The sequence below is a fragment of the Vanessa tameamea genome, chromosome 5 (assembly GCF_037043105.1).
Source record: "Vanessa tameamea isolate UH-Manoa-2023 chromosome 5, ilVanTame1 primary haplotype, whole genome shotgun sequence".
Taxonomy (NCBI): Eukaryota; Metazoa; Arthropoda; class Insecta; order Lepidoptera; family Nymphalidae; genus Vanessa; species Vanessa tameamea.
The window spans coordinates 11,139,819-11,158,025 of record NC_087313.1 but is presented as its reverse complement, the minus strand read 5'-3'; the positions used below and the strand labels follow the sequence as shown (position 1 = coordinate 11,158,025).

Here is an 18,207-nt window from a genome sequence, read left to right as displayed (position 1 = left end):
TTCAATAGTAATTTGGAGTATTCCTATCTCTCAGTAAATAGGATACAATTTAAAATCAGTAGAAAAAATTCTAAAGAGATCGACAATCAATGTTTTTTTATGGTGGTCACCACTACCCAAAAAAATGGCATTGTAAGAAATATTAACGATCCCTTACATCATCAATCCGCATTTTGTGTTCTAAGATGTTTTGTCCCTCGTGCCTGTAGTTAAACTGACTCATTCACCCTTCAAACTGGAACACTAGTAAAGTACTCATGCTTGGCGGATGGGTGAGTGCTTCCTACTCAGGCGGACTTCCACAAAGCTGTACCACAAAGTAGAGTTTTATCAATATGTATGTAAAAATGTATTGGTGTAAGCGTTTATATACAGCTGTTGGATATCCTAAAATAATTAAATTCATGTGGAGTTACTTTCGATGGTTTTTCTCAGATCTGAGGTTTTTATCCGAATTAGCAAAAAACAAAAAAGGTCTTTGGGTAAAGGTTTTGATTTTAACGGATTAAAACAGATCAGTTTAACATTCTTAACAGTAAAATATTAAATAAAAAAGAAACCTGCAAAGCTTATACACTAATCATAGTTAATATTAGACAATTCTTCATTAATCTTGATAAAACGCTAAAATTATCCTTAACAGAACAGGCGTATAGTCTGCTGAGAGGACCGATCTATATAAGTGAGGTAATAAATGCTTTGATAATAACGTGCACCGTAATCTGATTTACATATATTTTGTCCTTTCGTTTATAAGTCAGGGTTCATGTTTGTCAGTTATAAGCAGACTCCATATTTCTTAAAATATCCTAGGCTTCGTGTACATGATGTTTCAGCAACACCAACTTCGTTCTAATAAATAACAACATTGACATTATGTGCACAATTAATTATTGTTTATTAAAAACAGATATTTATAGTTGTTAGATCATATTGCCCTACTACACTATAATCTCTGTTTTACTAGTCATTGCGATATGCAGATTACATGCGTTAGCGGGAGAGTGGCGCTGCAGTTTTGATATTTATAGACAGTGGTTCGGCTGTGGCGTCATGAAACCTAAACCTTGAAAATGCGTTTATTTATTTATAAGAATTATATCCGTTTTTCGGTCTTTGTCTAAAAAGTAGTAATAAATTAAATTATTTGCGGACTTTCGAAACAAGCAAGCTCTCTGATGAACCGGATCTGAACCCGAGTCGATAAAGCGTGAAAGCAAATCTGGCAAGACATATTTTCATTGATAAAAATTACTGTAATATATTTAAAATAATGTATTATCTGTACATATGTATATTTTATTGGTTAATAATCCTAAGCTTATTTTAATTTAATAAGCGAATTGTTTTATTATGGACCTGAGAAAAGATTCATAGTAATAAAAAATACATATATATATTAACTTACACTGAATGTGTAAACAGCCTTATTTATTTGAATGACACACAGGACAGCCTTGCATGCTCAAACAAGATCGTGTACTAAACAATACACGCATTATAGATAAAAAATCTTCTTTTATTTAGCATTACCTACAAAAATACTTTTGGAACCTCGATGTGTCAAACTTTTTTATCAACTTCTTGTAATGTAAACAACTAAAAGCTATTTTTTGGTAGCGAAATTGCTTTTAGTTGTGGCTTGATGTAAAAATCCGAGATGCCCTGCGGTATATTACGGTTGAAACCCAGGCAAACAAGTCTGAATTTTCATGTTCTTAATTTGTGCTAATAATATGTATCCAACCCGTGTTAATGCAGCGTGTTATAAACCGTCTTCTCAAAAATAGAGGAGGCTTTTACTTTTTATTTAGTTATTCTTCAAAATATATTGAAATTAATTGGGGTTGAACATTTTTCGTAGTCAATAAAATGTACTGATACTAAAGCAGTGAATTTTGATTAGTTTTCAACTATATTTACCGTATCTATTGTAACATCTATTTTTCTGTATTTTTATACTATCTATTGGAAGTGCTTTCTAGTGAGAACAGAGCGGAAAAGACTAGAAAGCACTTCCCGTGTAATTTTTTTATAAAACAAACAATAACAGGCTCTTACTAAAAATTTTAAATAAACAAGCTTTTTATATTTATGTAACAGCATGTTACATGAACTCATATTTGAACACGTGTAAGGATCCAGTTTTATCAACTTTCACTTAAGATAAAGCACTTTCTGATTATATATTAGACCCTTGATTAAATAAAAAAACATACTCGTGTACCTCAAAAGAGTTATAATTTGACTTTTTTTAAATCCAGTTAGGTTACAACCATATTTTATTATGTATTTTTGAATGCTTAAATTTGCAATATACGAACTTTTTTCGTCACTTTAGCCAAGACAGTAATATATATGCTGTAAAAAAAGATTCGTTGTCTATGATTTAAGCATATTATAATAAAATCTAGAATGTTACCATACTTTCAGATAACTAAAGCAATTTATCAACATCAAATTCAGGTTGATGGAATAATTTAAAGTGAGACAATAATTGATGTTGAGTTGGCGAAAGGTGAGTTATATTTAATTATATAAACTATATTACAACGAAATTGAAAACGATATTAAATTGATTATGTTCGTTCGAGAGAACCAATACTTAAAATACTTCAATTCATACAAATAGTGTTGATAAAAGATTAGAGCTTGTTATAGCTTTCGTACGAAATATTATACAGTACCACAGAGTAAAAATGTAGTCTTGTTTGTTACTTTTTTCCATATAAAAACAAATAACTACTTCTTCCTGGTGGTAGGTATGTAAGCCCGGCTGGGTAGATACCACCCACTCAAATATTCTACCGACAAACAGCAGCACAATGTATTATTATATTTCAGTTTGAATGATGAGTGAGTAATTACAGGTACGAGGGAAATAAGATCTTAGTTCCGATAGTTGGTGGTGCATTAGCGATGTAAGGAATGGTAAATCTTACGGCGCCAATGTCTATGGGCAGCTGTTACCACTTACCATCAGGTGATTCATTTGCTCGACCACCTAGTAATGTTCCAAATTGACATGTAACTTTTATATTATGATAACGAATACGATTATAAACGCAGAAATATAATTAGCTATGTTATAAGTGAACACATATATGAATGTATAATTGTATATATGATGTGTGAAGTCGGAGTGAATTGCTTGTCCAAATTAAAGTTACAAGATTGTTGCAAAATCGTCTGTCAAATCAACAATTTGATTGTCATATAAGAAAGTTTGATTAAAACCTATTGATAAGATTACAGATTAATGACTGAATAGAGTAGACGTTTTAATTAATTGTTCTGAATATATTTTTTGCACGGGATATACATAATCATACATATGATTGATATAATACAAAAATATACTAATAATTTTGCTTTCGAGTGTTATTGAGACCAGACACGGAAGGGTTTTATGTATGTATATCTGTTAATAAATATAATGTTTTTTCTAGTTTTGAATATTTAAAATAAGTTATCAAATTTATTCTGGATTTATATGCAAAAATAAATAATAAGGACGTATGTAAAAAATATTTTTAATTAAAATGTTTTGCTTAAAATGATATTTATTTTGAATTCAACATATGTAAGTACGGATTAGTATCTAACCTTCAGACATACTATAAAGTGTTCTAAACATATCATACGACATGACACAATAAATGTCTTATTTTATACATTTTAATTTTCAAATAACGTCACGTCACTAATATTGTGACGCTAATGAAAATCAAATGAAATTGTAAATAATCAAACTACTTATTTTGATGAAATTCATTCAGAACAAAATTTAGTTATTTAATTAGACATGAAATTTCTCTCAACATCCTTGATATGCAAAAATCTATTACCAACGTTTTAAACACAATGCTTACATAGTAAAAGAATTATATTACATACACATATATACGTAGCATTTCAGTAAACAAAAGACTGTTGAGAGTTTTGAAAGTTTATTGTCTTTGACACATATACATATTATTATCTGTATAATAGGCTCTATAAAAAGCAACCTCGTCCTGTTTAAGTTATGACTAATTTAATTTTCAATAGATATATCCAGTTATGGCGTCATACTTCACACTTCATATCAAACACATCGTGAAGCTATGCTTAAGAAATATGCTTACTGATTTTAATTAAAACTAACGTGTACTTCGAATGAGTTATAATATGAGAAATTATTATTATAGTTTCTATTTCGTTTTTTTGTTTTATTGAAAATAGTTTACTGACGCGGCTTTACCTGTGATTTGGGGGAAGCGGGTACTAGGTACCTAGGTATGTTCTTTTCTGTGTCCCTGATAGAACGTGTGCGCTAAATGTCATGATTATCGGATGAGTAAAGTTTATAAGAGTAACAAAGAAATAAACTAACTGACTCTATAAATTATTAAAAAAAATGGTAATGTTTTTTGTTTCCCTCTCCGGGGTAGGATATTTTTTTACGTTGCGGATTAGTCATAGTATAATTCAGACTGAAGTATCCAAAAATAGCGACTTTTAATTTGAAATTCTGTTCCACTGAACTGTTAAATCTTACAAACAGTCTTCAATTGATCATTTTAGTAGATAATTAATGTAATTTAATGCTTATATTATCTTTACATTCGCGCATTAAAATTAGTCGTAGTTATTAATTGAAAACGAATCACTTTGAATTAATACTCATTTATAACATATTATATAATGTTCACACATTCTAGACTATGATACGAATGTACGTCGTTAGAAATAAATATCACTTTTTAATGATGAAAGGTTTGTTTTTGCGAAGAGTAATAAACATTATCATTATTCTACTATTTCCTGCCATTAACATTACCTTACTTTGCCTTTTAAATCGAGATGTACGTATTTGGATCGTATTAATTCCCGCCTTGACACTTAGCCTCTGTGTATCGCGGTCCATCGCAATGTTAAGGTCTCTTTATTAATGTAATGTGTAAAAAATAAATATAATGTATATAAATAAATATTGATGTTTTTATGTTTTTTCTATATGCATTCCTAAACTAGTTATCCGATTGTGATTAAGCTTTGAGTTTGAGTTTTTACTACGCTTGAGAGGGCTCAAGCGTAGTAAAAACTACAAAAAAATTAAAAAACATGATTAAAAAAATGATCTTATATTTTGTACGTTAGACCCTTATTCTTCTTATGTAATATTTTACTAAGCGTTATTGGGAGGAATTGTAATGTTGGTTCTAAACAGGCTTTATACGAGTTGTCCACTGAGTTCCATATCCGCTAAGGTATTTCCATATATTCTAAAAAAAAATATTTTATATTATTATAAAATGAACGATAAAATAAACGATATGTTTGTTATTCAGAATCTACAGGTTGTAGAGAAAACACAAAATTACCGCCGTGATTACGACGATACCTGCACATGACGGAAGTAAAGCTGAGCCATTATATACTCATATATATATATATATATATTTATTGGCATTGGATGAGCGTGATGAATTTAGTTGCGAATCTTTTTCAACTTTCGATTGCCTTAAACGACGTCAACTCTTAACCTTTAAGAACTCGTTACGGAATACGATAACTAGTTATTTATCGTCCCAATCGTATCTTTTATGATAACTATTAATTATTTTGTTTTAATTTTAGTTTAAATGCGACATAACAACCACTATAACATGTAGGATTATTTTGTTTCGTCTTCAGTATATTTCAAAATATCTCTGTAACATACAATTGTATAAAAATATTCGACTAACGTAAATGTGACGTTAAATGCCACATTAATTATGACACGTCAAAGAGGTGTTACTGCAATTGAATTGAAAATAATTTAATTAACCGTATATCCTTTCACTTAATGAGGTAGTTTGTCAGTAGAATTGTTCGCTATTCACTGCAATAATTCTTTTGATTAAATATTTAATTGACAATTCAATATTTCGAAATATGAAAAATGTTTTAATGATTCTCTATTTGAATTAATTTTATTAATTAACTGAGGAATTGCAAATTATATATCAAGGTTAACCTAATATTCTTGCTATTAAAGTAATGTAATTGTAGTTTATGAATTTCATAAGACATTTATGTTATTTTTAAATTGCATACATTCCTGATTACTTTTTAGATACTATAAAGTTTTATTAATAAATCATATTAAGTTCAAATATGTTATTTTTTTTATATTTTGACATTTAATTGCTAAGGTTGTCGTAAGGAATAAAATAAAATACGCTTGTTGTTTATATCTTAAAGTATATTAACTTATCAAGTCTTAGGTGTAACTTATATATTTATCACTAGCTTAGGATCTTGCCTTAGGAGCTGGCGCTGCGTCTTCAGAGTCCTTGTACCAATCCTCGCTGTAAGAAAAATATTAAAATGTATCTTAGAATGATTATAAATAATTTCATAGATCAACTATTTCGAATTCTTAATGCAATGGACAAATATATTATACACTTAAGTTCCATGTACGTAAAAAAAATGGTCATAGTCCATGTTACAAATTAGTAAAAATTCACATTAATTTATCATTAAAATGTTAACGTTTAAATTTTTTTGTTACTTACCATCCACGGACATTCTCGGGTGCGTCACATTTCTGGCTCTCCTCATTATAGACCTCTCCGACTTGGCAACCAAGGTCACGAGGCTCAACACCGTTCAAGCATACGTAGAAACGTTGGCAGTCATTAGGGTGAGGGAATTTGGGGTGAGCGACAGCCTGACCTTGAGGGTCAACCAGTTGATCCTTGGGGCACTCGAAGCCATCCTTGGTCTTTTCTGTAAGAAAATACGTTAAACTATTTAGTTGGTTATTTGCATAATATTGCTTATGAAAAATTTATCTTAGAAATAACAAACTGGGGCATATCATTTACTTCTAAATTTAAATGTTATTTTAACTATCAAATTGTAATATGATATTGCATTTGAAACCCTTTATAAAACATATCTTATTATGTACCTGTTAACTAATTCTACATCTATTTCGAAATAAGATTATCTGAACAAAAGGTCATGAAAGATATAAATAGTGGATCGTTCAGATGAATTGAAACAGTGAATGCAACTTGGAGAAGGGCACGTTGAACAGCCTCACAGCTGTGTAAGATTACGTGGCAACGCATTTATATCAGCTTTGAGCTCTGTGCCAGTGACCGGCTAAGTGAGAGGCTAGATAATCGACACGAATGCTCGTGGAGACTAATGGCTCGTATTGTGTCAATTTGTTTAGAGATATTAACGCTTGGTGCAATGACTGGCTGTATTAGTCATTGTTACAGAAATGTAATGAATGTTCTATTTATAAGACTGTTATTTATTGTTAAGATACTTTTGATTATAAATTGTAATTGATTTCTTCCAGTTCGTTATGAATTCTTATTAATAATATGACTTAAACTGTGCAATGTTTCATTTGCAACGTTTAATCGATGTTTGGTAAAGAAGTGGAGAGTAGTATAATATATGAAGTGTATTGATACATTTTAATTTAACTTCGCCTGATTAGAGGGCAGGTAAAATTTGATTAAACGGTACCGAATGGCGTTCTATAACACTCGTATTTTTTATGTAGTTTTTTATGTAGTATGCAAAGGAAGTTTTAAACGTTTTTCGTCAAAGTTAATGTGGAATAAGATAATAACAATTCTTAATATATCTGGGCCCCTATTTAGATATAGGAAAAGGTTAGAATTTTGTCTATGAATAAACCAGATAATCTTTGAAAAATACATAGGTTGTCATATATGAGACAAGTTGTCTCGAAAAACTCCCTGTCGACTCCCAAAATCACATTTGTTTATAAGAAACTTCTTTTAATTATAAATACCATAGAGAAATGGAATATAAGTATTATTGCATGTAGATAAAATTACTATTTTTTATATAATTCCATTCAAATAAATTTTAACAATAACTAAATATTTAAAAAATATTTTCTGAACGTATATTGTGTACTTACTCTCCTGGGCGATACATCCTTGTCTGCCAGCGGAATCGGGCCACACACAGGTACCGGAGTACTCATCGAAATGAAGACCAGCGGTACACTTGACCTCGGTAGCATCACCTTCAATACAGTTGTAGAAGATGTTGCACACGGAGGCGTCAGGGTGGGCGAAGAAACCGTTACGACGTGGGCACTGGTTGTTGGGCTTGGGGGGTTCTGGAGGGATAATTAAGACATAGCATGTTAAAATGTTATCGTTCTAATTTTAGTACCTGTAGGAAAAAATATCATTTAATAGCGAATAAAGAGTTTAGCATAATTCCTCATTAATGTAGATATGTGACTTATGAAAAAAGTTTACTGTGAAATATTGCAAAAAGAAACCAAGGCGAACGATCGAAACCAATTTTGAAATCAAATTATTAATAAAAGTGTAAGAGTTGCATCACCTTAAAGTCAACATAACTTCAACTCTAGAAATGGAGATAAAAGCATTAATGAATGTCGTAAACCTTGAAATTATACCGGTTGCGACGTTGAGGTCGTATTCTAGGTAACCACTTAAAAGTTCAGGAAGTAGCAAATGAGTTTTCATTTCTAGACAGCAAGAATTTCGAACGTCGATCACTATTTTTACATTGTTCCGTTCTCGACCAATTCGCCTTGATCCAACGAGTTGATTTGCCCGCTATTGAATTCCTTTCACGTCCCATTAAAATGCCTACTGACGTATAATATACACAAGAACTATACTTATAGTCAAGTAAGACGACTTATTTATACCTAAATGTTATAGGAAAGGTAAATTGCACACTTTTCAAACAAGTCACGTACGCACTTGAGTGTGGAATTTAATGCAAATATATATTTAAAAAAAACTACCAAGAAATACTGCTCGTCTGTAAATAGAATCATGATTCTACTCGTGAACATAATTATGGGTAAATAAGGTCGTTTTGTTTTCATATGATATAATCACTTTTAGCGAAAGTCTAGCTAATGCAAAGAATGCGTTTCAATACTTTTTACTCGCGCGCCACATTTTTAATTCAACAATACTGTGACGAAACACTTTAAGCAAATATCAACTTTAACTATACAAAGTTATTATTTATTCGGTTGAAGAATATACGATACGAAATAAAGCATTTTTTAATATATTTTTTTTATATTATATAAGGCGTATAAATAAAATCGACAAAAAATAAAATCGACATTCTAAATTACGTTCATGTAAATATTACCTGACAATCACGACTCTAATTGGTCTAGAAAATCATCAGGGTGTGACCTAGGTGGTCAAAGGTGGACAGGACACTTTCATTTCTGGCATGGTTGCGTTGAATGACCTCCAGATAATGACTGTGCTCCACATATACTAAAGCAATACTCAATCAATTTCATTCTATTGGATAATATAAAATCTCAGATTATAAAACGAATATGCCTTTAGTTTTATAATCGAGAACCAAAAAATTCGAATTCAAAATCAAAAGAGAATAGAAAGTCTTTTTATCAATCCGTAAAAAGTTCCGTCACCTTATTTATTTTGTTTACTCAGTATAGATCTGTTTATCGAATTACTTACGAAGTTCGGTCCTGTCACCGCAATCTACATTGAACGGTTGGTCGCACTTGTTGATCTTCCTGATGGTAGGGTCGAACACAAGACCGTCGGGGCACAGCTTGGTCGTAGAGACACCATCAACGCATTCGTAGAACTTGTCGCACTGCCTTTCGTCCTCATATTGGCCATCTTTGTTCGGGCATTTGAATTGGGCGCCTGCGAATAAAATAAAAAACTTAGATTTCATGAAATCTTAAAGTAAGCTAGGAGCATTGTTAATGTTATTTATAATAATAGTGGTCTGCTGATAACAATACAAGCCGAAAAGAATCGATCACATAAAGATAGTGAAAGCTGAATCAATCAAGCCAAGAATCAGACCGACCGAGTTCTGATACTCTAAAGACCGAACGGCTCAGTTTTTTTTTCTTACATAACAACGCAACATTGTATAATCGTCGCTAAGCGTCAACAAACAATATTGGGTTACCTACCTACTACCCACTTGCTCTTACGCGTGCTTTGGCAATAGTTAATTGATCAACACGTAAAGGTGACTTCAGACTTGTAAAAGTGTAAAGAAGTTGCATGTCAGTTATAGTTTCGTGTCGATAAAAAACGACCTTTCATGTATTCACGTATCATCATATCGTCATTTGTTTCGCAAATGATTTAGTAAACTAACGATGGAATTAATTAGCCTAAAAATATTGATACGTGAAATTGCATGCGTGCATTGAAAAAGTTTCTATTTAAATGTAATATTAAAAAATAATTGTCTTGTATGCTAACACGTAGATAAGGTTCTCAAATAATAATACGATATTTAAATGAACACGGAAGTATCATAGAAGTATGATAATATAAACTATTTTATAGTTCGACATTTTCACTAAATAGCAAATTTATTGCTAATTTATGTGTTTGAATTACGATCGGTCAAGGTTGTGGCGAAAACTCAAATTTAATAGTTTTTTTTAATTTATTTTCACACATTAAAATCATCAGTAAAATTTATGTTGAATTTCAATCTTATCGCGGATACACTAAGCCGGTTATTGCTCAAAATATTATCAGAGTTAATGATTACTTATGTTAATGAGGTACGTCCGAAGATTATTCTAATTTATCGTCGACTAGTAACCTTTTGAAATGAAAAACACTTCAATCATTACGTAAGGTATTTTTTATACTAGACATATATTTTAGGTTAAGCATTTTTAGTTAAGTATCGCGTGTGGCCGAAAACCTTCGCTTTTTTTTTTGTAGAAGAAATACCAATTTTATCGAATGAAGTATCGGTTTTATTATTTGATATAATAAATAATAAAGAATAAAACATACTAAAATAAATGAATGAAAATTTTAGATTTCTGTGTATTCATATTTTGACTACAAGCGGTGAAATAATTTTTGTGTTCTTACTAAGATTATATTTAAAAAAAAAAGAGTCATAACAATTCTTTCCACGTGGGATAAATATACCGGGTTTCGAATTAACGCCCGCGCAACCTATTGCAACTTAGCGTAAGCAGTGACGCAACGCATTGAGAAGTGAAAGCGAAGTCTTGCGACGCGAGGTGCATCGCTCGGATGCATCAAGGGTCGTTCTGTGACCCGAATTTAGCTGGTGAACTATCAACTTTATATCAAATGCTTAGGATTCCATATTAAGCAATTGTTGATCATTTGAGAAAATCGTCTCTATGTATATTTTTTTAAAATTATTTTTATATCATGACCAAAGTCCAGTCCAGTTCAGCTTAAAGCTTTAATTCGTAATTTTGTAATTGTCACTTTTAGTAATTTATTATATTATGTTTTATCACACACATTGTGAATTATAAAGATTGCTCTTAATGTTTTAATTGATTTATTAATTTCGGGTAAAAACGAACGCATGTTATTCAAAGTCACGTCTACATCTCATTTGCTGACCGGTACACGCAAATAAATGTCAAGTTTTAATGATATCCTTGAACGCGTTCTTCGAAGTTTTATTTTACAAAATACATAGCCTTATGTTAATTATCACTAATGTATAGATGTAAAAGGAAAAATTGTTTAACGTAAGAAGCAGATAATTATAGTTTACGAATCGTATAATTACATAAATCATTGTAAAACCCGGTACAAGACTAGTAATTAAATTAAAATGATTAAAACTGTTTTATGTGACTGTATATTTTAATACCACCAACCCGTATTGGTACGGTTTGGTAGAATAAGCTCCAAATCTTCATAAAAGAAGAGCAGACTTTAGCCCAGCGGTGGTTATAATCTACTACGTTACTTTCGGTACCCGTTTGTCTGTTTGTCTAACTGCGTATGTAACTAATACGCAAATAAACGTTGGATGGTTTATTATGTATAATTCAGCTTTCAGCTGATATATATTATTTCTTGTATGAAATTTTATCCGAATAATAGTTTTTTTTTTTAAATTTCATGCGACTTATTATAATAATACATTTAAAAAAAATATTTAAATAATCTTTTAAGTATAGAAAAAATATATTTATATTTATCCATTAAATTATCCGATATTTTAATTAACATAATTTTTTTTGTCTGGAAGTCTGTATATAAAATTGCTACATTCATGTTTTATACAGTGATCTTCCCATTCAGATTACTTGTAGATATATCGGTGAATCGGTTTTGGTTTTTAATAAAATCGTGCACTTCACTACATAGTCAAAAAAATACAAATTTATTTTTTACCGTCGATTGGAATAACCACTTAAATAATATTAATTTCACATAACAAATAATATCATTTTTTAATAACACAGCTCTATACAACATTTGTCATGTAATATAATATCAATTTGTGTTGACCGGATTTTATGGTGACACCTTTACCAATCGTAAAAGCTACCATTTCCGAAACACTTATGTAAAGCGGTTACATTGCAAAAGTCTATATACCATTTGCGTAAATTTTATATGGCATAACTATCGCAACTTTCTGCTACTAAAACTATGTAGTACGTTGCAACTATGGTACACTCGAAGGTCAATGCCGAATTTCCGCAGACGCATTAAATTATATATTTAATTGATAGTTATTCTTACAAAACCTTATTGTATTTGCTTTTCTTTATATCTTGTTTGAATTAAGAGAGATGTTTCAAAATCAACACTTTATGTTAAAATGCTTGTACTTGTTTTTCCTCGAACGATTACTACATTACGACTCATTACGAATACGAAATAAAGGCTTTGTATAACGGAAAATAAATCCGCTTTTTGAGCGTTTATTAGTGTAAACGTGAAAAGTTTTTGGAATAGTTTAGCCAATTTTTAAGCACATATATTAGCACTGTGATCGTCCCAAATAAAAATGCTATATTTTATTTAAATTAAATATAAAAACCTTGCAGGTTTTAGTCAAGAATATGTTCAATTAAAATCTACTAGATATTTCCTTTGTGGAAATTATTCTTATGCAAGTTTTTATTTGATATGTTTCAAGTAATACAAAATAATATCTTTTACATTTTATATCATTTTCTTATAAAAGTTTCTCTGTACTCTTAAGTCTTAAGCATTACTTTTGATATCTTTAAGAGAGTTTTGGGGAAAAAAATCCCTCTTTCATTTTAATCACTTTAATAAAGATCTTTATGTTGAACAATATTTTAAGAGTATTATAGAGTACAGCCAATCACATATAATTAAATTGATTAAACTTACGACTAAATATATTCAAGGACACTTTCTAAAATATTTTAATTTATCAGTCTAAACATATTTTATAGCTTTATTTATTATAATAAATTTAAAGCATAAATATGAATATATTAACTTACTCGCAAGGGCGGCGACTGCTGCCAACACGATGAACACTTTCATGATGACCTTTGGATTACGGTAATAAAATATATTTAAAAATACAATGACTAGATAGCGGTCCGACCCCTCTGACGACCCTGGTGCGACTGACAAATGCAAGCGTCGCGCGCGCTTTTTCTTCACCTGACCTGCGTATGCGACTAAAACCGGTACGAAGACTTAGGCGTGATTTAACAAATTATTTTATAAGTGAAACAATACTAATTTCCGTGGTTGCAAAGCAATTTAATCAGCGGGTGTCTTCATCTAAAAGCAACATTCCTGGGGATTTACTGAATATCGTAACCGCTAACTATGTCAATCGAACGAGCCTAGAGAAGGGAATCCTTACCGGATCACCATTGGAGACAGAGATATTTAGTATTTCCGTATGCAAAGCATAGCTTATAAAATAACAATGAATCGATTCTCATATGAACCTTAAACTACTTCGCCATATATGTGGTTAACTGTGCATTCTAAAAACTCAGACGGTCTACGCTATGTCGTGCATAATAAATCGGCCAGCTTGGTTGAAAATATTTTTTCCAACGAAGCGCGTTGAACGCGTGGACCAGCGTCTACCATTCACTTTGACAGGTTTCTTAAATTTAGGTCCATGAAATTCAACATTCAAGTAGTTTGGGGCCAAGCGTATATATTTTTCTGGTTTTTTATATACATAATAAATGAAACTACTATACAATCTAGTAATTGTGTGAAAGCATATTGCGGGAATTACTATAAGTGTGTCGTGCGTGATAATGTTGCTATAAGTAATTACTTGCTCTTGATTAATTTAAGATTATCAAAAAAGGTTAAATTAAGCTGTTAAGTATTGTAAGTTATTTGTTACGTACATTGTAGCCCTTTATACTCTACTACTGCACATACATAGGTATGTAACATATGGGTACTATTCATGTGAACATATTAAGAAATAATATTATCTTGTATTTACGCTGTTTTTGAATATTTGCAAATACTTATAATGACATACAATATATAAATGTTATTAAATAAATTTAACACATACGATCATATTTTGCGTTTTATAAAAGCAAAAACTTAGAAATTTCGCGTAAGTATTTGCTAAAGTTCAACGGGTACTCACATAGACATAATGATTGCAAAATCGACCTTTGCGATTCTGGCGCCCGGAACCAATGATAAAGACTCGCATAACATTATCAAATGAAGACGATTACACATGCACGCCTACATTCTGAACGAATGCTAAATTTGACAGCATGTAGGTAGAATTAATAATTCAATGATACGAAATCTTCACTAATGATTGAAATTAAAATTATTACTGTTTTGATATTTTGGTATCGTATTTAGTAGGTCAAAGGAAAATTACAGGATATTTATCGTACTACAAGAACTGTTTAGCTTTGTTTTAATTAGTTTGTTTTATTTTAATTATATTGCACAAATTGGATCTGGACTAGGTCTGCAATAACAAAATTCGTTTTTGTAAAAAAAAAAATCTTACTTCCCTTATGAAATTTATTGTATTGATCCAATTTTGGGAAATCGTAACATTCCTTCGCCTTACTCAGATAAATATATACTACTGATCTATTATGCTATATATTGAAGAAGAAAAAAATTGCACCTGACAACATTATTTTCACAAAGAGTTTTCTAAATGTCACCGTTACTCCAACGTTTTTGTTTCTACATCGAAACTACGCGTTCATTCTTTCTATGGAAAATTTATAGGGGATATATATTTTGTCGATTTGTAATAATTTACTTGAAGTAATGGTTATATAATACTAGATTTAATAAAAAATAATGCAAAAAAAAGACTGAGCTACAAAAATTCAGGCTTTCGATTGAAAATAGACTTTTATCAGATTCCAATTTATTCAATATACAACCATTGCATTTAGAAGTACCTAATGATAGTCAAAGTTATGTTTACCATCGATTCTGAAATAAAATACTCTGACTTGAGAAGAACCGGTGAGTTAATTCAGCAGTTTTTTATTACTTCAGTTAATTCTACTGGTACAGTCTTCTGATTTCGTATCTGAGCAATCGGATTCAGAGGGTTGATGTAAATGGAAAGAGATCTCCCGGGTCTCCAGTTACTGTGGGGGTCCCTCAAGGATCAATTCTTGGACCATTCCTCTTCCTTGTTTATATAAATGACCTGCCACATCTCCTAGGTGATAAACTCGAGATAGTATTGTTTGCTGATGATACTTCTTTAATTTTTAAAATAAAAAGACGTCTTTCAATATATGACGATGTGAACAATACTCTCTCTGAAATAGTAAATTGGTTTAGTGTTAATAATTTAATGTTAAATAGTAAAAAGACTAAATGTATTAAATTCACTACTCCCAATGTATGATGTGTCAAAACGAGTGTATGCTTAAACGGGGAAGCATTAGATGTTTTAGAATCAACAGAGTTCCTTGGTATGACAATAGACTCTAAGCTCCAATGGGGCCCCCATATAAATAAGTTGGCGAATAGACTCAGCTCTGCAGCCTATGCGGTAAAAAAAATTAGACTTTTGACTGATGTGGATACGGCTCGCCTTGTGTACTTCAGTTATTTCCACAGTATAATGTCGTATGGCATCCTACTCTGGGGTAATGCAGCTGACATTAATACTATTTTTGTACTGCAGAAGAGGGCTATTCGTGCAATTTATAACCTGGGCCCAAAAGATTCGTTAAGAGATAAATTTAAAGAAATTAAAATAATGACTGTCGCTTCTCAATTTGTTTTTGATAATGTTATGTATGTACTCAAAAACATAAACGATTTTCCCAGAAATTGTGACGTACATTCTATTAACACTAGGAACAAGAATAAACTTGTTACTCCAAGTACCCGATTACACAGGGTTAGTAACTCTTTTTTGGGGCAATGTATACGTTTTTACAACAGGATCCCAGAAAACGTTAAAAATTATTCAATTATAAAATTCAAAAGAATCGTTAAAGAGCGTTTGTGTGCTAAAGGATATTACAACACTAATGACTTTTTAGTTGACTGCACACCTTGGGAATGAAATGATCGCCTCCAGGCTGTTTCAAATAACTAAAATATAATAATTATTGTACATGCAAAATTAAAAAAAAAAAAAATATCCCGCTGAGTTTCTTTCGCCGGTTCTTCTCAGGTCCGAGGTGCTAAATTCCGAACCGGTGGTAGATTTTTGACAATCAATAAGCAAGTGTAAACACTTCTATATTGAATAAAGATTTTTGATTTGATTTGATTTGATCTTTCGACTGTCCATTGTTAAAGACAATTATCAGCTTTTATATTTCTAACATTTGGTGTTATTTTGGTGTAAAAGGTAACTTCTATTTATTATTTAACATTTTATTTTTGATACGAAAACATTGTAATAATTATATCTCAACATTGTGTATATACTTTTACACCGTCGTACTATAATGTATTTTAATTTTAAAAACTAATTGCTTTTACGGAACATGCAATACTATATCATGTTTGGTCCCTACAAGGTAGAGCAAGTCTTGAGGGACTCCCGTACCAACCGAGACCCTGGGATATCATTTTCTTTCACCCTTTGAATTATATTTTTATATCAAATCAAAAAGTCGCACATTATCTAATTCTCTAATTCAATTGCTATTTCCAGACGGCAGTTTCTTTTTGTACACAATCAAAGGTTTTGAATTGGTTACAGAGAAACTCTAAGCTATTCTGTAACTCTTCCCATACATCATAAATATATCTACTTAATGAGCGTAGAGCACCGGATATCGAACGACTCTTTTAAAAAACTAATTGTTTTATTTGAATCAAATAGTGTATCTTAAAGTAAGCTTGTTTTGTCTATTAAAGTCCTCGTAAAGTTGATAATTATTTTTAAATATAATCGGAGAATTTATAGGACTGAGTATTGATAGCACTGAGATTGGCCTTAAGTTATTTGTATATATTAAATATCCTTTATTTTATTTCATTTATTCAGACAATACCACGTTGAACACAATCAGCAAGTTTTATACTATTATTTTTGTCACGAATATCAATACTCTAAATTTATAGCATTATTTTATATACCGTAATACATTTTCTAAATTTTTTGGAAATGTTCTGGTATAAATTTTATGTATATTTATTTAGTACATTTTTAATGACTCAGCTACAAATGTTAGTAAAGAAATTTTGGAAAATTGAGACGATTTCACGATATTTTACAACTGTATTGTCGAAGCTAGTTCGCTAAATCATTATTTTTTTAGGTATTAACTATTATAGAAGTGAATATATCATTGAATCCGGTTTTAATGCATTTTAATAAAGTGTTATATAAGACATTGGAGCTCTCATCGAAAGATAAGCAGTATGAAAAATTAGTCATAATATTTCTTCCAAACTTTCTTTCTGGCTTGAGGTCAAAAATCAAAAACTATGTATCTATTTATAATTTTTTTTTCCATGAAAATGAATTCCAACAATAGCGAATGTTATTGCAGTTAGTTTTCCACTGTTGTTTGAATTTTGTTTTTTTTTTAAATGTCATTTAAATATGAGAATATGTTACGCATTCATATTGCAGTGGAACGCGATCTTTGAACAAACTTTCGACCTTCGTCTAATTTATATTTAATAAATAAAAGTTAATGCCAGAAAAATATACTATTTACGTCATCTTTATTTAAATTAAAAAAATATATTTATTATTAATAATCTCGAGACCTACAAAGTAAATGATCGGTGTCTTTCTTAATTTACATAATTCATTACCCAGTATTAGATAACCTCGGTGCAAATATTCGTTTCTTATAAAAATCAAAGTCAAAATATACTTTATTCAAGTAGGCCGTTATAAGCACTTTTGAATCGTCGTTTAACAAACTATATT

General features: G+C 30.6%; 1 protein-coding gene across 1 annotated transcript; it reads right to left on the bottom strand.

Moving 5' to 3' along the window:
* Positions 1-6,211: 6,211 nt before the first annotated feature.
* Positions 6,212-13,476, bottom strand: LOC113392388 (protein obstructor-E-like). Its single transcript, XM_026628802.2, has 5 exons — positions 13,316-13,476; positions 9,522-9,716; positions 7,946-8,149; positions 6,549-6,762; positions 6,212-6,338 (listed from the first exon to the last, which is right to left on the bottom strand). The coding sequence occupies exons 1-5, from the start codon at positions 13,356-13,358 to the stop codon at positions 6,281-6,283; spliced, it is 714 nt and encodes a 237-aa protein (XP_026484587.1). The 5' UTR covers positions 13,359-13,476; the 3' UTR covers positions 6,212-6,280.
* Positions 13,477-18,207: the final 4,731 nt, after the last annotated feature.

What these genes read in the sequence shown, in the direction of transcription:
- LOC113392388 (XM_026628802.2), bottom strand. Translation starts at nt 13,358, where the DNA reads ATGAAAGTGTTCATCGTGTTGGCAGCAGTCGCCGCCCTTGCGA. An exon ending in CGGTGACAGGACCGAACTTC is followed by an intron (nt 8,150 to 9,521) that starts GTAAGTAATTCG and finishes TTATCCCTCCAG; the next exon opens with AACCCCCCAAGCCCAACAAC. An exon ending in CCCGAGAATGTCCGTGGATG is followed by an intron (nt 6,339 to 6,548) that starts GTAAGTAACAAA and finishes TTTTTCTTACAG; the next exon opens with CGAGGATTGGTACAAGGACT.